The sequence below is a fragment of the Solanum tuberosum genome, unplaced genomic scaffold (assembly GCF_000226075.1).
Source record: "Solanum tuberosum cultivar DM 1-3 516 R44 unplaced genomic scaffold, SolTub_3.0 scf00255, whole genome shotgun sequence".
Lineage (NCBI taxonomy): Eukaryota > Viridiplantae > Streptophyta > Magnoliopsida > Solanales > Solanaceae > Solanum > Solanum tuberosum.
In genome coordinates this window covers 750908-769362 of record NW_006239184.1, presented here as the reverse complement: position 1 = coordinate 769362, position 18455 = coordinate 750908, and the positions used below count along the sequence as shown (strand labels likewise).

The window sequence follows — 18455 nt, the reverse complement described above, 5'->3', positions numbered from 1 at the left end:
ATATTTTTGGCATTTACATATTTTTATCTGTTATTGCCTTGTGTACTTTGTGAATAAAAGGTTGAACTATCTCATTTAAACTTATTTAATGACCCTCACTTCTGCTACTTATTTCACATTGCTGTGGTTAGAATCAGTCTCCTTCACATCACAAGTCTACAAGACTACTCTTTTCTCCATAAATTATATTGCTCTTTCTTGCCCAGTTTACAGGTAAGTTTCCCCTCTGTTTTTTCGGCCTTTTTATGTTATCTTGTGTTAATTTCTAATTCGAGATGTTTTGAATTTTCCATGAAATATTTGCTTTCTATTTTCATGGTTTAATCTTAAATTTCATCGGTTTCAGCTCTTTGAAGATGTGATTTAATCTTAAATTTCATCTGTTTTAACTCTTTCAATAGTTTGTTATATTATAGCAGGTGTTTGTGAAATTGCCCAAAAGAAAGTATAGCTATTTCTGGACTATAATAGAAAGTCTTAACCCAGTTAATTTTGTTTATGGATTTGAATAATGCCACAAGTTTCAATATTAGAATTCGAAGCCAAATAGGGAATTTAGGGGATGACGGAGGGTTCTGAAAGACGAGTAATGATGATGGTGATAGGCTGATGTTATCACTTTAGGCCTGTAAGCATTTCATTTGTTTGATTTTACGAGATGTACAACTTTAATGTTATGCTGGCCTTTTTCTGCTTGAATTTTATTTGCAGTTGTTCCTACTATTAAGTTTTTCCCCTGTCTCCAAATTCCTTGTACTCGAGAAATAAATTTACTTTTTGTTTTGTTGAGATGGATTATTGTATTTCTTGAAAGTTAAACGCTTTAGACTAAAGCATTATCTTTTGGTTTTTACCTAGAAAGAAGACAGGATCTTCTTAATTGTGAAGATGAGAAGATATTTAGATGGTATGAGTTCGTTATGCTAAGCATGTATTTACTGAAACCTTTTGAATTACAATTTTAGTCTCCAATTTTAATCAAAGACCTTCTTGTACAAATCCTCGAGGGCGGTTTTCATGTCAAAGAATTCTTGGTATAATATAGATACAAAATAATTATACAATGTTGAATTAATACTCAATAAAGTTAGAGTGTTCGTTGCTATTTACTGTGCTGGCGGGAGGTAATAATACTTAATGAAATAGTCGAGGTGTGTGCAAGTTGGTCCGAACACCTCCATCAATTCCTCATATAAGAAGAAGTTAGAAACTTTACGTTTATAGAAACACAACCCAGAAGGTGATCTTCTCATATTTTCATGTAGGACAAATCTCTGATTATTTCCATTTCTTTGGGTAGATGTGGATAAATCATATGTGTTCTCACTGTTGTATTACTACCCAAAAAATTAGTGAATTTACCATTTCATGTATTTTAGTTTAGTATATGGAATAATATGGATCATGTTAGTAAAGATTCTCAAGCATACCACTGCCAAGTTCATATAAATAGTCAAGACATCCATAGGTATCAAGGTTGTGGTTAATGGTTCTGCACAGTTGCAGATGCTAAATAACCATTGAAGGAAGGGGTGGTTCTCTCCTCTCTTAACCAAAATCTCGAGTTTGAATTTGGTAATGAAGTCCCCTTCAGCTGGGAGCATTTTACCGATTTATGAGTTGATTTCCGTTACTAAATGCTAAAAAAGGTCTATCTTATTCCCTAGGAAAGCGTCACTCTTATTTTCATCTTTAAACTCCATCCGATTCTGCTTCTTTTCTCTTATTATTCTAATCCCACAATTGTAAACATTCTAAGTGGTGCTTCTTTGTGATGACCCTCAACTAAGCGTTCATCGCTACTTTATTAAGTATGTACGCTGACATGAAAGAAAGTAGTCCTAAAGATAGACTGCTCTATTGATAGTTTTTGGGTCATCAAGATAGACTGCTCCTTTTGCTCAAGTACAGAATTAACCTCTTGTTCCTGAATTCTTCTGCTATAGCTTAAGTGGCATATCTTTACAAATTTCTGGTTATATGTGACTTGTGAGGGTGTATAGTCACTCCTTTGTATAAAAGATAATTCAATGGATTGTGCAATAAGATAATGAGAAGAACATATAAGTTGATCTTTGTGAAATGGCTGGAGGAGGCGGAGGAAGAGGAATGAATTTCTCATGAAGTATCATCTCCGTTTAGCTGACCGTTTCTGAAAATTGTTTTCCCTGGAGAGTAGTAATTATATTCCCCTTTCGAGGATTGAAAAGAATAAGAAAGACTTTATGAATATTCTCACAATTTGACAGTTTGTTATGATGCTTCTTCACGTTTTAAACATAGTTTGTGTGAATTTGCTTCCCTTGGATCTTTATACTCGCGTGCATCAGTCATATTTTTGTGACTAATTTTGCTGGGTTTTGAAAAATGATCACAACTTCCTTTAAGGCATTTCCAAGGATAATCATTCCATCATTAATCAAGCTTTGCATTAGTAAGAAAAAATGTTAGTAGGAAGAGGATGAAATTGAGTTGATCTGCTTAGTTGTTTGATCATGCGTCTCAAGCTCATTTGGGAAAAAAGTACTCCCTCTGTAATGCCAAATAAAAAGAGCAGTGTCTAAACCTCAGGAAATCAACTATCGCAGCAGAGTTCCAAAGGATGTTGACGAGATGGAGCAGAGCGATTTCCCAGTTTGGTAGAGTCAACTCCGAATTGGGAAGACAATTGTGTTCTTTACACTGTCGAGATTATTCCAAGGTTGCCGCCGTTGCTGAGCCGCCTGCTGATAAACTATACAATGTTAATGACCAGGTTTTGACTACAGATTACATTTCTTGGCTGTGTTTGGTTTATTTGCGGCATCAATTTGATTCTTAAGAAGATTGAATCTCAAGTTTTGAGTACCTTATGAGTTATGACCATTCAAGCTTCATGCTACATTTGCTTGTTGTAAACTTGACTAATATACTGTATAAAATTAAATGTGAATGGAGATGGTACATGAATTAGTTCTGTAACTGTTCCCTTTAGGTTGATGTTGTGTAAAATGATGTGGCTATCCCGCATGAATCTGTTGCTTGGAGTTTTAATCTTTTAGTTGTGATGCTTGCGTGATATATATAATTTCACTAATTGACTTTGATGTGCGAAATGAAAGAAGATACCTTCACTTAATTAAATTGTTGGCATTTATACTGAACAGAGATTTGTTGGATGTAATTTGTGCCAACTCTTATTTTTTTGGTAAGTTAATTTGTCCAACTTTTGAAGTGCTGCTAATTGACTTCGGTCACTTGAATAGGTAAATTTGAACAAGATGTTCTGGTCTAAGCCTCATTCACTGGCACTAGCATCTGATTCACAATTCAGAGTTGAAGATCCACAATACGAGGGCTTTAAGCGCGCTATATTTAAGCTAATGCTGTTTTATAGTAAGCAAAGCAAGTCCATTCGAGGGGCAAATGTTATTTATCGTCGTGTTGTTCACCAAGTTGATAGACCTGCTATTTACGATGGTTAGTATGCTCCTTGATCATCATTAGCTTTTGCCTTTTTCTATGTGTCCATGAATCACTATGCTTAACTTTATATTATCTTATAAAAAATGATAACAATGGTTCACATCTTGTGCTTTTTATTTTATTTTATAAAAAGAACAGTATGATTTTATAGTTAGCCTATATCTGAAGTGAAAGATGCAGTTTAGGGGAATAGTACACAAGCTGGTTGCAGGTGGTTCTTAGCCTAAGTTTATTGACAGTGTCTTTCCTTTTTTGATGAAGTATTGTCAGTGCCTTTCCTTCCTCTAAGTGAATTCAAGTAGTTATTGTTCTTCAGGTGCTCTGGTCTTGAGGTGTGAGTTATTGCATTGAATTTTCAAACTGTTGCGCGTTAAATACCTCCTTATTCATATTGACGATCGACAACCTTTTCACAGTATCTGGTTAATCCTTGCTATCATTTAAGTACGGGCCACTTGTATCTCTTAAGACTTCACCCAGCCTGTTTACAGCATTCTTGCTCATGTTAATACTAGAGCCCGACTTCTTGAATATTCATTTTCCTTGTGATATTTCAGGAAAATAAGCTGTTTGGGATCAAATATGTCTAATATTATATCTCTTTCCCCTGAAAATACTGTCATTTAATTAATTTGGATAACAACAACATGCCTAGTGTAATCCCACATGTGGGTCTGGGGATGGAAGGATGTAAGCAGACCGTATCCCTACCTTTGGACAAGCAAACAAATTGAAAATTGGTTATTAAATGTGACACAGTCTGTGGTATTTCATTTTCATCTACAACCTTACTTTTCTTCTCCATCTTTAGAAAGTATAATTACCTTTTGTTCCCAGATTAGCTATGCTAATTAATTTTTTTGAGTTGTCTGATTGTGGATATATGTTGAATGCAGTATTTAGCTTGGAGAAAACATTTAAGACCACATTTTCCTTACTAGTTATCCATATGTGGCTTTGCTTGCGACGATTGAAACAGGAGGGTAAGGAAGGTGTTGAACTGGGACAGTACTTGTATGAGATTTATAATCATGATGTGGAGCTGAGAGTTTCTAAAGCTGGGGTAAGTTACAGAACCCTGATACAGAAAATCAACTCTATAAGCAAATAGTTCTTCTCGGCATTCTCTTTGTTTTTCACTTAGCAGTTTCTACTTGAAACATGATTCATATTTGAACTACTAATCTTGCTGGATATAGCTTGAATTTCTGGTTTTGCCTTTGCCATTCAATCAGCAAAGTCTGGGTAGTTATAAAGTTGTCAACTCTAAGATTTGGTGTTTCTTCAGAAAATTCTGGTTTGGAAGTTGAAATATATCTAAGCATAAAGAACGACTGTATGCCCTCCATAAAAAAAGAAAATGATATGAGAAATGAAACAAAGGAGGGGAAGAATGACGAACAGGATTTTATTTATGGGCTGTTGTGCTTATCCAAAAGAACTGTTGTAAGCTGTTGTATAACAAGCCTGTAGTGCTAAGTTGGGGACATCATGATATAACAAGGCTGTTGTATAAAAATTTTAGTGCTTAAGCTGGGGCATCTGTGATCTTTCCAGACATAAGCTTCTTTCATATTAGTCATACATTTGAGATTTTGGATGGTTATAAATCTAACAGATCACTTTCCTTGGTGAGGAGCTTTGATATCCTCAAAATGCTTTTACTTTTCATCTCTACTTTTTCCCTTTTTTCTGATGGGTGTTTCATTCAAAAAGACTGCATCAAGAAGATGCAATAGTTCATCTCCACTTTTTCTGTTTTCATTAACACATTTGATATGACAATTCTGGAGGGTTTTCTTACCTTTTTGTCTTTCAAGTGTTAAATTTATCTCAGGTTACTTCTCCCACGCTGTAGACTTGTCTTGTCTTGAGTTTGATATTAAAAGCAAAACTTGATTCTATGTTTAAACAGAATTTCCATGGTCTGGCATGTTTCTTGCATTGCCCAACAAGCAGTTTTTTAAATTTCTTCAGTATAAGGCAGCCCCTTTTAATTCTTTTCTTCTTTGGAATAACTTAAATCACCACACCGTATCTGCTTCCAGAAGACAATAGCTTTAAAAGTTGATACTTTCAGTAAAATCTTGCCACCATTTGTTATGCTCCTCCATATGTTAAATGTATCTGAATGATCCTCCATCACTGTCTCCCACTTGTGCTCCGTATTGTTGATTACTTTACGATGGTTGATTCTCCAATCTAAGTCATCAAATTCACTTACCTAGGAGTTCTCTGTTGAATACCCTCAAATCTCTATCCCGAGTCCCCCTCGCTTTCATAGAAGAAGTTACTAATTCCCATTTTAAAGGTTTGTTTCCACCTTACTGTTGTCGCACAGAAAATTTCATGAGATTATTCCAATCTTTCAACCACAATTCTCGGGCATTATGGACGTATAGTAAGTTGGGATACCAGACATAGTACCCTTGATAATGTCTCTTTTTCCCTTCTCGAATAATTTTTGTGACCTTCTCCTTTCAACTTTCTCAATCATTGGATTCTGTTCGACGTGTTTTTTATGATTTTATTCCTGTGTATTTCCAAGATGGAATTCTATAAGTGTGATCTTTCTTAGTGGAAGAAATCTGCAAGGAATGGGGAGTAGGAAAACTATGAGATCTAGATTTTTGCAGAAACTTACAAAATTGGGAGATGAAGAGCTTAATAGTTTGTACTGTGATTATTGCTTCAATCCCTTTCTCGTTCTCACCACAACTCCAATTTGTTCATTACAATGGCAGACAACATAATTTATTTTAACACAGGCGTCAAGTCCTTCGATATTACAAGATGGAACTCCAGTAACACAACTTGGTTTGATTGGGTAGAAAGAAGTAGAAAGAGAATGTGTAGGATTACATTGAGCAGAAAGACAATGGAATGGATCTGTCACATTCTCAAGGAAGTAAGAAGATGGAGGACAAAAGACCAATGTTGGAATATTATGGTACCAAAAAGTGCAATGTACGCGAAAGGTACATGAGCTTTTTGTCCCTCAAAGGAGAAGCCAGAGAAGTTATTATTGTTCCTGAACTTGCCATTAATGCAGGATGGAGAGACATGGCTTTCAAGATTGGGCTTCATGAACCACTCCATAGCGTATAGTCAAACAAAATTCAAAGCCAGTTATTCTGAAATATAGGGTGGTTAAGAGCAGCAAATGGCAGCACCAAAGTCACAAGGAAGCCATTGATAACATAGAGGGCTCACTAGGCAGAATCATTGCAGGATTATTTCGAGGAACTGAGATACCCACTTTGACTGATGTAATAAGATGGGCCTCTTCGATATGGAAGGAAGCATTTGGAGTCAATATCTTTGAAATGGCAGGGCATATCTTCCTCTTCGAATTCTCAAATAAGCACATGTTGGAGAAGATATTGCAAGGAGAATTGGCCTAGAAGAAGCTGAAGATACAAGTAGAATGGTGGAATCCACTAGTTGGTTATGCACCTTCCCAACAAAGACGAGAAATGACCTGGATCAGAGCAATAGGATTACCTTGCATTTGTGGTTGAAAGACACCGTTAAAGAAATAGGTGATAAGTGTAGAGGATGTCACATAACAGAGGAGGAATGTGAGCTGAGAAACCATCTCAAATGGGCTCGAATTGAGGTCAGGAGTGAAGGACGAAGAATACCCAATGAGGTTGCCATAACTAAAAAGGGTTACACCTTCAGAGTCCCGATCTGGGTTGAGAAAGCCACAACCTTCAAGAAGGCTTCGGTGAAAATCATGGCGGAATAGAAAACCACGGTGGAGACGGCGAAGACCAGAGGATCCCTAGGAGAGGCCTTTGCACAAAAATCTGATTTCTATGCTCAATGAAGAAGACGGGTAATACACAGAGGATAAAAGCCTCTTTTGACGTTATCAATCAAAAAGCTATCTTGACTACTGTTGATTGGAATGTGCATGTGGGGAGTGAATATTTTTTTTAAAATCGATCCATGTGAACGTGAGGTCTCCAAGTCAGGAGATAGTGGGTCAATCTAAAATTGGGGCCCAAACCCAGACACCATTCCAATAGAAGTTAATTAATCCACAAGTCCAACCCAGTTGAGAGTTACAAATTGATGAACTCTGGGAAAGATGTTGAGAACATCTTTCCCAGAGTTCACCATCGTGATCGAAACAGAGGACCTTTGACTCAGTGCTACAACTCCAGTCACAGAAACACTAGCAAAAAATTCAAAAAAAGGCAGAGATAAGTCTAGAAGAGATAGAGGGGGAATTAATGGTGAGGGAGGTACGGGGGACCGAGAATTGCAAAGAGCAACATATTGTGATTGGCAATTCAAGTTCAGATGGAGAGAGTTGGGAAGTGGAAGAAACGATACCAGTAGCTACAGAATCAGCTGTAGCGGTCATCGAGAAGGGGAAAATCTCGTCAGCATGAGTTTGACAAATCTTAATTAAACTTTGTAAAATGTTTGGAAATGATTTTAAAGGCCATGAAGAGGAAACGTTGGAGCTCCTCATGCAAATTGATGCATGCAGGCAGATTAGGAGGATGGAGCCATCTATACAGAAATTAGGAAAAATAAATTCAAAGGCACCAATAAATTAAAGAACTTAATTTCTTTTGATGTCAAGTTCAAAACCAGTGAGGGCAGAAACAAGGGGAAAGGGTGTGTACAGTCTGAATCATGAAGCTCAACTTGGTGTCTTGGAATGTTAGGGGACTAAATGATGGGGGGAAAGGAGGGTGGTGAAGAACTGTATAGAACAATGGAGGGACTAGGCTACTTGGAGACATCTAAGAGATAGTGAAACAAATATGAGGAGGGAGATGGGTTAAGTATGCTTGCTAAGAAGCAAGTGGTACTAAGGGTGGAATCATCATATTACGGGATAGTAGAGTATGGAAGGGAGAGGTGCTGCAAATAGGGGTTCATACATTAACTTGCAGTCTTGAAGCCATGCTCCAAATCTTCAACTATTACATTTCAAGGGTGTATGCACCAAATTGTAAAGTGAAAAGAAGAGAGGTATGAGATGAGTTGTGGGCTGTTAACAGTTTTAATGGAGGGTCCTTGGGCAGTCTGTGGGGACTTCAATGTGTGCAGGTTCCCCACAGAGAAGCGGAACTGTCAAAGGAGGTCCTCTGCCATGGTAGAATTTTCACACTTTAAAAGACTTGGAACTTATTAATTTGCCACTAGAAGGAGGAACACATGCATGGTTCAAGGGAGACACTAACATTTATGCATCAAGGATAGATAAAATTTTATTCTCATCTGAGTGGAGTGAACAATTCACCAAAGTGAAGCAGATTGCTCTCCAGAGATTAGCATTAGTGCCTATAGCCTTACACTATGGACCTTGGGATCAAACAAATCATATTTTAAATTCAAAAATTGGTGGCTAAACATAGAGGGATTTTCAGACAAAATCATGTCTTGGTGGAATTCTCTTGCATTTTTAGGGAAACCAGACTACATATTAGCCTATAAATTTAAAGCTTTGAAAGGTAAGCTTAAGGAGTTGGAGTATGGAAGAAAAAAGGAATCTTGTCTTTCCAAAATTTCAATTTGCTAAACAAAATGACAACTTTGGACTCTATATTTGATAGAAGAGCTCTAACAATGGAAGAGGCTGCTTTGAAGTCAACAACCTTCTTGAAGTATGAAGAGCTACTGAAGAATGAAGAGACTTTGGTCATTAAAAAAAAGAGTGAAAGACTGCATGGAAGCAAAGATCCAGAATTTTCTGGCTAAAAGAAGGTGACAACAACACTAAATTTTTCCACAATTCAGCTAATCCCCATAAAAGAAGCAACTATATTGGCCACCTAGAAGTACAAGGGGAAACAATGAAGAAACCAGGCTGAGCAAAGGAGGAGACATACAGCTCTGTAAGAAATTGTACACAGAAACAGAAAGGTGGAGACCGACATGGAACATGATAAACTGTCCTACAATATCAGAAGCAGAAAAAGTACCGTTACAAGTTAAATTTGAGGAACAAGAGGTGCTTAGTTGCCTAAAGAAGTGTGTTGTGGACAAAACTTGTGGCCCTGATGGGATACACCATGGGCTTCTTCATCAAATATTGGGAAGTTCTAAATTATGACATCATGAGTGCTTTTCACATTTTCCATGAGCATGAGATGTTTGCAAAGAGCTTCAATGCACATACATTGCTCTGATTCCCAAGAAGGGGCTAATGAGTTAAAAGATTCCAGGCCAATTAACTTGATAGGTAGATTCTATAAGCTTTTGTCTAAATTGTTGACTAAAAGGATTAAAGGGGTGATGTATAAGTTGGTAGATTCCCAACAAATGACTTTCATCCAAGGTAAACAGATTATGGATGCAGTATTGATAGCAAATGAAGCAGTAGACTAAGTGGGCGTTTGACCATGAAAATAAATAAATAATCATTTATTTGGAATTTTGAAGTTGGAGTTTTGTTTAGCCATACTTTTGGCAAAGAATGTTTAGAATTTGAATTTACTTTTTTTTAGATATTGTTTATAACTTCAATATATAAAATCTAGCAAAAATCACCCAACTCAACTACTTTACCTCAAATATACAATCAAATTTGCTCTAAAAGAGTAATATCTAAAAATAAATTGTCACATATTCCATATACGAGCTACCACATATTATTACAAATATTTTGAAACTTTATTTGAAATTTTTGAAGTTGGAGTTGACAATGAGTTGTGTTTGGTTATTGTTTTTGTAAATAATACTAGTTGGTTATTTGCATGTACTTTTCATAAAAAAAAACATGAAATATGATTTACATATGAAACATAAATTAATGGGGTTCTTTTTATAAAAATAAAAATTCGGGTAAATTTGAAAAAGAAAAATATAATGAAAGTGAAAGTAAGTTTTTGGGTGTTCTCCAAATTCCAAGTTGTATTTGGAATTTTCTTGGCCAAACGGTGATTTTCAAATGAAGGGAAAAAAATTCGGAAAAAAGTGAGATTCTCACAGCCAAATGGATCCTAACACAAAAGATACCTGAAATCTTATGCAAACTGGATATAGAAAAGGCTTATGACCATGTGAATTGGGGGTTTCTACTCAACACTCTCGTGAAAATGGGATTTGTGGAGAAGTGGATCAGATTCGGCATCTCCACTGTAAAGTGTAAAGTTCTCAGTACTGATTAATGGAGCTCCTAAAGGTTTCTTTGCAGCCCAAAGGGAATAAGGCGAGGGACCCTTTGTCCCCATTTCTGTTCATCCTAGCCATGGATGGGCTAAACAATATGATTAAAGACAACAAAGGTCAATGGTTGGATTTCAGGTTTTGAAGTGGCTACAAACAGTGGAGACAATCTGGAGGTGATACAACTCCAATATGCAGATGATACATTGATTTTCTGTGGTGCAGAAGAGGGGCAGTTAAGATATCTAAGAGTAATCACTCTTTGAAGGTTTCTCAGGATTGCACATTAATTGGGAAAAAGAGCCACATTTACCCCATTAACACAGTCCCAAACATAGGCCTTTTGGCTTCAATCTGGGAGAAGTGGGAATCCTACCCTCTTTATATTTAGGGATGCCATTGGGGGGCAAATCAAGGTCAAAAGAAATATGGGACAATGTTCTGGAAAAATGTGAAAGGAAGCTATCAAGATGGAAAGCCCAGTACTTGTCTATGGGGGTAGACTCACTTTGATCAATGTTGTACTAGATGCCCTCCCGACCTGATGCTAACTCTTTTCCCCATCCCAGCAGGGGTTGTGCAGAGGTTAGACAAGGTCAGGAGATCCTTTTTCTGGCAAGGAAATAAAACCAGTAAAGGCTATTATGACCTATTGAAGTGAAATTGCCCATAACAAGCTAGAAACAGGGAGGTCTTGGCATTAAAAACCTGAAGAACCAATGTAAAGCTGTGGAAATGAAGTGGTTGTTGAGATATGTCTATGAGTCACATTCTCTGCGGAGAAATGTGATCAGAATAAGATATAGCTAGAAAATAAAGAACTCCTAATCCTAGCATGACTCAACTTCTAGGATATCTTCTGCATCTATAGGATAGTTCTTTGTACAACAAAAACACAAAAGCAGAAAAAATCTGTTTTTATCTTCTGAACTATTCCTGTCTTCAAAATATTTATCATTCCTCTCCTTCCAAATGATCCACCATATACAGGCTGGAATAGTTCTCCAATAGCTCCTGTTCTTAGCTTCCTTCCCAGCATCTTGCCAAATAGATAGTGTCAACAATCTTGCTAGGCATTGTACATTGCATGCCGCTGAGATTGATGAAATTCTTCCATAGCTGGTCAGTAACTCTGCAATGCAAGAACAAATGTCCCACTGTCTCAGCTGCCTCTCCACACAAACAGCAGTCAGTGACTAAAATGATGCTTCTTCCTTAGGTTTTCATGTCTCCGAACTGCCTCTTTTGCTAATAACCATGAGAAACATGGCACCTTCAAAGGTGTTTTGGCTTTCTAGATTTGTTTGGATGGCCATAGGGAATTCTAGGGAGGATGTAGGCAATCTATTGCATCATTGCTTGCTAGAACCATACATTATGGCGTATGGTGTGAAAGCTTGAAATTCAGAAGGAACCAGCAGAGAAATAGAGCATGGGAAGTTGTTCTGTTGTTACTAATATGAACAATATAGAAAGAGTGAAGCATAAGAGCATTTGGAAGAATATTCATTGGTAAAGATTTTTGGAATGTTTTTTTTTTTTTGTATTTTGTGTATGAGGACTAAATTCTCTTTGTACAGAATCATGCTTTTGTGTAAGAGTACCCCCCGCCCACGCACAAGCCAACCAAATAGAGAGCCCAATCTTGAGTGGAATAAATACTGTGACTTCCTTGTTCAACAAAATCATTATGTAGAAAATGCTTCTAATCTTTGTTTTGGTTTTGCACAATTTGTACTCACTTACATGGAGAAGGGGAAGGGGAAGGGGAAGTTTAGTAGTATATGACTGGATAAGCAGCTCCATATGACGACCATAATTTAATTTTCCAATTGTGATTTATATCGGCATTACAGTTTTATATGGTAAAATAACAATATTAAGAAACTTGTGTTTATGTGTATCTTTTGTTCTATCAAATTGCAGGTTAACTTATTGTTGATTAAATGGATGAAGGATTTAGAGAAGATATTTTATGGTAATATTGTCGCCTATGATGCTGCGATGCTTCCTGAAGCTAAGCAGGATGAGTTGCAGAATGTAATTTGGAGGTAAGGCATCGAAATATTGATTCAGGCTCCACAACTTATCTGAACTTTGCAGGTCTCTTCTGTTGTTTGTTTGTTAAGAAGTATTTCAACAAATGAAGTTTATAATCTGAACATTTTTACAACAACAACATACCCAGTGTAGTCCCACAATATGAACATTTCTACATGGTAATTATATAGATTATAGGACTCTGCTCAATTAGGATAAGCCAAAGGATGTGTAAGTTTGAAAATGCTTATTTAGAGTATATGCACTGAAGTTTTCAGACCTTAATCACATAATAATAAAGAAAAATAGTCCCAGTCCTTAATTTGGCTGCAATATTGTAACAATCATTGGGTTCGTCCGAAACATTTCTAAGCATAGTCCTAAACTATATGTGAATGAAGATCGTAAAAGTTGGCATCTGCATATCAAACTAGAAATAAGTGTGCTTGATAAATATGCCCTAGATTGTGTCTTCAAGAGATACTAATGAGAAAATTTGTAATGTATCTCTTTTTTCCTTCTTTTTCGTTTCCTGGTAAAGAGTTTATATTGAATCTCTTATGGAAAATAATAAAAAACTCTACAAAATTCTTTTAAGCTTGCAGCAACTGATGATGGAAAAAATCAATTTAATGCATCACTCCTATGTCCTACATCAAGTCATTTTCAGCTACAAGCAAGCTAAGACCATTAAAGAGTTAATAATCAAACTAAGCATCTAAAATCAATTCCTTCTTCCTTGTGTTGAAGCATAGCTGAAAGTGTTATTCTACAATCTGCTTCTCTCCTAAGAGTAATTTTACTTAAGTCTAAGCCATTTCCTTTTTTCCTTGGAGTTCATTGACAATGCTATTGCTAGCTAACTTTCTTTTTAATCTTTATATTTCCCATCTACACAAATTCCACCTAAAAGTTGGAGAGTTTTCGACACTGGCATTGGCCAAGGACACTTCGGAATTGTAGATGGAACTTGGAACAAGCTGTTGGTTGTTATTGCAGTTGCATTTTTTGAAGTATGATGTTACTGTGGTGTTATAATAAACTACGATTTGATGTGGCATAGGAGAAGGGTATACATAAAGATAGTGTTATATTTGGTAATCTGAAATGAGTGAAGCTCTCTTCAAAATGCCCTATTTTAAGCTTAAATAGATGTCCATTTGTTTACTGTTGACAATTGTATGTGTATTTTGTTTTATAGGCCTTCTGATGTTTTATGTTGTAGGAATGTCTTCTCTGATGATGGTACCTCTACGCCAAGTGATGCTGCTTTACTTCCTGTCCAGGCAAGTACATTTTTGTACATATACTTTAGAAGCTCTTCTTGATGCAACGGTCAGAAGTAAATACTTGTACTGGAAGCTTCTTGTTGTAGATAAAAAGGTCCAAGATTGCATGGAAAATGGGTTGCTGGAAATCCTTGTGTTCTTTATGAAAGAAAATTTATTCTCTTTTCCCCTTCAGTTGCTGTTAACCTTCTCCTGGTATTTTCTGCAAGAAACTAGTAGTTTTGAGCCTAGCCTATATCGTTTTTGATGCTATATGTTTTTCAAGTTATTGTCCTTGCATTTAATTTTCTTTTTATTGGGCTGTGCTCCTAAGGTATGGACTCTGCATACTGTTCTTGTTTTCCTTTGCTTGTGTTGCATTTAATTTCTTTTTGGCTGAGCTCTGTACCTAAGATGTAGCGCGTTTGAACTTTTGGCATGCCATGCTTATTATTTTCTATGTATTGTGTGATTTCAGGCTATGTCAAGGTATGTTCGCAGGGAATCCAACTGTCTGTCATTTACAGGTACTAATTTCTGCCTCAAACAAATACGTATAATTTCAATTTATGTGAGAAGGATGTTAGAACTTGTTTACTGAGGGCTTTCATGCTCTTAATATCCCCTTTCAAAGAGATGCGGAAAAGTCTTAAACAATGCGAGGCACCATAAGTTACTGTTTTTTCTCATTATCTATATTTGTGATGTAACGTTTCACATCTGCAAACCACCCACCATTCAAAAGGAAAGATAGAGGAAATAGGATAAGAAAATCTTTTACAGGATACCCTGTTGCTTTCAAATCGCCAGTTTGGGGGTTGAAAAATGCTTATCCTGGTTTCGGGATGACTCAATTGTTGAAAATATAATTAACTAATAAGAAGTGTGATTTCTCTAACAGCTTAAGCACTTCAACATGGTATTAGTGCAGGCAGAGGTCCTTGGATCGAATCTCACCGCCACCCATATCAAAAAGAATTTCCACGTGCTTGGCCCATGAAAAAATATCAGGCCCGCACGTCGGGGGCGTGTTGAGATTATAATTAACTAATAAAAAGTGTGCTCTCTCTAACAATTTAATTTTTAGATGAGATGGTCACACACTTTAGCATCAATGCTATATATACTCTTGAATACAATAAAATAGTTTCGGTACTCTTGAATACTTTACCAGTCCCAAATAGATATTTTTTCTGCATTTCAAATGTTTCCATGAGTATTTTCTATGAACCTCGATAGAGTTAAGTTGCGCGGACTTCACTTTTAATGCTGCACTCGTGTCGGGTTCTCCAATACTTTTGGAGAATCCGACATGCACCTGTTGACATTCTTGATGAGTCCAAGCAACATAGCTAATTAGCGACAGTCATTAGGATGCTTGATTGTGATTTTAGTTGTTATTTCTGTGTACATGGTAGTCGTTGAAGTGATTCTTTGCTTATGTCCAATTATTTGTGACGATGTTTTGCATGAGGCCGCCTACCTTAGAGTTGGTTGAATTCAATCCAACCATTCAATTTGCATGCTTCACTTAAACAAAATGGGGCAAGGTCTTGTTTGGACACTGTATTTATTTGCATTTATTTCTGTGTTTTCATTCCCATATCCATGATGCATGGTTGATCCTAGCCTTTTATCATCTGAAGCAGCCCAATTTTCATATGAACCATGTTATGGGCACAAAAATACCAAGAAGACGCAGGAAATTTTGCTACTTCCTTTTTCCTAATCGAATCCTTATTGTTAACCTGTAATAAGATAATATTACGAATTTCAAGGACTATGTTAACACTGATGTTGCTTTTGGTTTGACAGATAAGGAAGCTATGTTTTCAGGGAACTTCATGTTCACCTCATTGGGCAGCACAATAGCTGGTACAGTGTAACGACTAACGATGAGAGAAATGAAAACCAAACATGCTCATTAAGCACACCAAAATGCATGGAGAGATCCAGGCCTTCTGTCAATGATATTATAGAAGAAATTGCTGATTGTTTAATTAAGCAAGAGATGTGATGTCCGCTATTATCCATCTTTGGTTAACTTGGTATAAATCTGAAGCTGCTGGTTTTTTGTTCCCCAGCATGAAACTTGGATAAAAATATCTTACTGTCATTTGTTAATTGCTTTGATTTTAAATCATACAAAGTAATATAGGAGAGTTCAAGATTTGGAATTATGGAAGTGTGGTATATTTCTGTTTTTTATTTTGTGGGAAATGTACAAGGGGTGAGTTTACAGCTTAAATTGATCTTGTTTGCTGTGGAAAGATCGTGGTTAACTAGCACACAATTATACACAAAATAAATAGAGAAAAAACGCACACAAGGAAACGAGTTTTGGTTAAGCCTAATCCTTCGAACAAAAGCAGATAAAGTTTTCCACTATGAAAAAGAAGTGTGCAATGTTCATGAATCCCTCACTACAACCCTTAATATAGATTCTAAATAGTCCTAAACTTGTGAGCAGTCTAAACTTAAGAAATTATTCTTGTTAAGACAATGTTTTTTTTCCGTATTCTCATCACATGATGATGACTAAACAAAAAAATTTAAAAAAATCATATACTTTGAATAGTTCAAATCTATTCTTTAGAAAATAAATATACTTTTTACTTATAAGTACTCAATATATTTATTTTTTAAATTATTTATAAACTTATTCTTAGTAAAAAGATTGGGCCTATATGTTGGGGGACTAAAGTCATTGCCTTGCTTCACGCAAGAGACGGCACAGCCACAAATGTGTACAATTCAACACCCCCAACCCCTTTTTCCACGACCAAGCCTACTAATTGAAGCGTGAATAAAATAATAATATAAAATTTCTTACTAATATGATTCATACAATTGACATTACCTGTATGTAATTTCTTTTTGAGAGATTAAAAAAATTGATCCATATCTTATACTTTTGAATCCATAAATTTCAAGTTCATTTTGTTATCTCACGAAAATAAATTTCATATAATTAGTACCACTGGTGTACCTAATAAGTTTTTTGAGGAGGATCAACATCTGCGAAATAAAAATAAGGTGAATTTGACTTTGAATACCATGATAACAATAATGTTAAAGTAAAAAGTCTCACATTGGTGGTTAATAAGATGAGTAGACTCCTTATAAGGCTTGACTATCCTCCTCCCTTTGAACTAGCTTTTGGGGTGTGAGTTAGACCTAAAATCTAATTTAATATGGTATCAGAGCAGGTCCATCTCACCCAATTCCGGGGCCCCAAAAAATCAAAAATTGTCCACACACCAAATGCTAAGTATTGGGCTGAGCATAAAAGGTCTCACATTGGTGTGCGGTTAATGAGATGAGTGGACTCCTTATAAGACTTGTGCAATTCTTTGACCTAACTTTTGAGGTGTGAAGTTAGGTCTAAAACCTAATTTAACAAATAAGACTCAATTCAACTGAAAATAAATAATTCATAAAGTAAAAATTGTTCAAAATAATGTAGTGTCCAAAATAATGTGTTTTCTTTGTTTCAATTTACTAGTCTTCGGGAACGTGCATTGCACGTTTGTCCCTTATAATTATTATAGAATTTTTATATATTTAAAAAGTTGAGTTATAAAATAGATAGTGTTGAAATACACAATATAGATTTTACTTATCAATAAAATTCATACAAACAGGACAATGTATGTCCATAAAAAATAGGGATAAGGGTATGAAAAATACCCCAACTTTGGTCGGATTTGCTGTTGCGATACTAAACTTTCATGAGGACCTATTACCTCCCTAGATTATTTAATTCCGTATTTTTTACCCCCTGAACTATTTAATAGTGTATTTTAAAGGTATATATGTGCCCACATGGACACATTACTATTTATAATTTTGCATTATTTTTTTATGTCTACGTGGGCAAATATATATATTTAAAATACGGTATTAAATAGTCTAGGGCGGTAATAGGTCCTCATGAAAGTTTAGTATCGCAACAGCAAATCCGAGCAAAGTTGGGGTATTTTTCAGACCCTTATCCCTAAAAATATGTGAAAACTACTTAAGATAATATAGTCTCTAATGATATGAATGTTGATAAATCTTTTCTTGAAAAAAAATTATAAATGCATGTAGATTGCCTTTAAGAAATTTGCAAAAACATGAAGAAGATTATTCAAATTTTCAATGTTAATGATTTAATATCATTTATTATAATCTATTCAATTTAGAATGAATTGTTTTAGTCTTCCACTAACTATTGCATAGATAGATGACATAGGGATAACAAAAAAAAATACACTATTGTTGTAAAACTTAAGAACAAAAGAATAATATAAAGATGAAGACAAGAGGAATATAAGATTATCATAATTCACTAACCATTATAAAATAACCACAAAACAAGTTTTGTTAGTACAAATAATACATAAGATATGAAGTATACCGTGCAACTGAAAAGTTACTAGGGTAATTCATAAAAATCAAGAAATACCTACCATTGATTCTTGACGGAGAATGAGCAACTCGTTCCGATAACGTTTTGTAAAACTTAAGAACAAAAGAATAATATAAAGATGAAGACAAGAGGAA

At 35.6% G+C, this 18455-nt stretch overlaps 1 protein-coding gene across 1 annotated transcript; it reads left to right on the top strand.

Annotated features, from left to right (window-relative positions):
• The first annotated feature begins 208 nt into the window (after window positions 1–208).
• LOC102589586 (ubiquinol-cytochrome-c reductase complex assembly factor 1) lies at window positions 209–16115 on the top strand. The gene is made up of 9 exons (XM_015313676.1): window positions 209–213; window positions 859–907; window positions 2572–2755; window positions 3246–3459; window positions 4362–4528; window positions 12526–12650; window positions 13865–13925; window positions 14386–14434; window positions 15723–16115. The coding sequence occupies exons 3-9, from the start codon at window positions 2603–2605 to the stop codon at window positions 15791–15793; spliced, it is 840 nt and encodes a 279-aa protein (XP_015169162.1). The 5' UTR covers window positions 209–213; window positions 859–907; window positions 2572–2602; the 3' UTR covers window positions 15794–16115.
• The last annotated feature ends 2340 nt before the right edge of the window (window positions 16116–18455 follow it).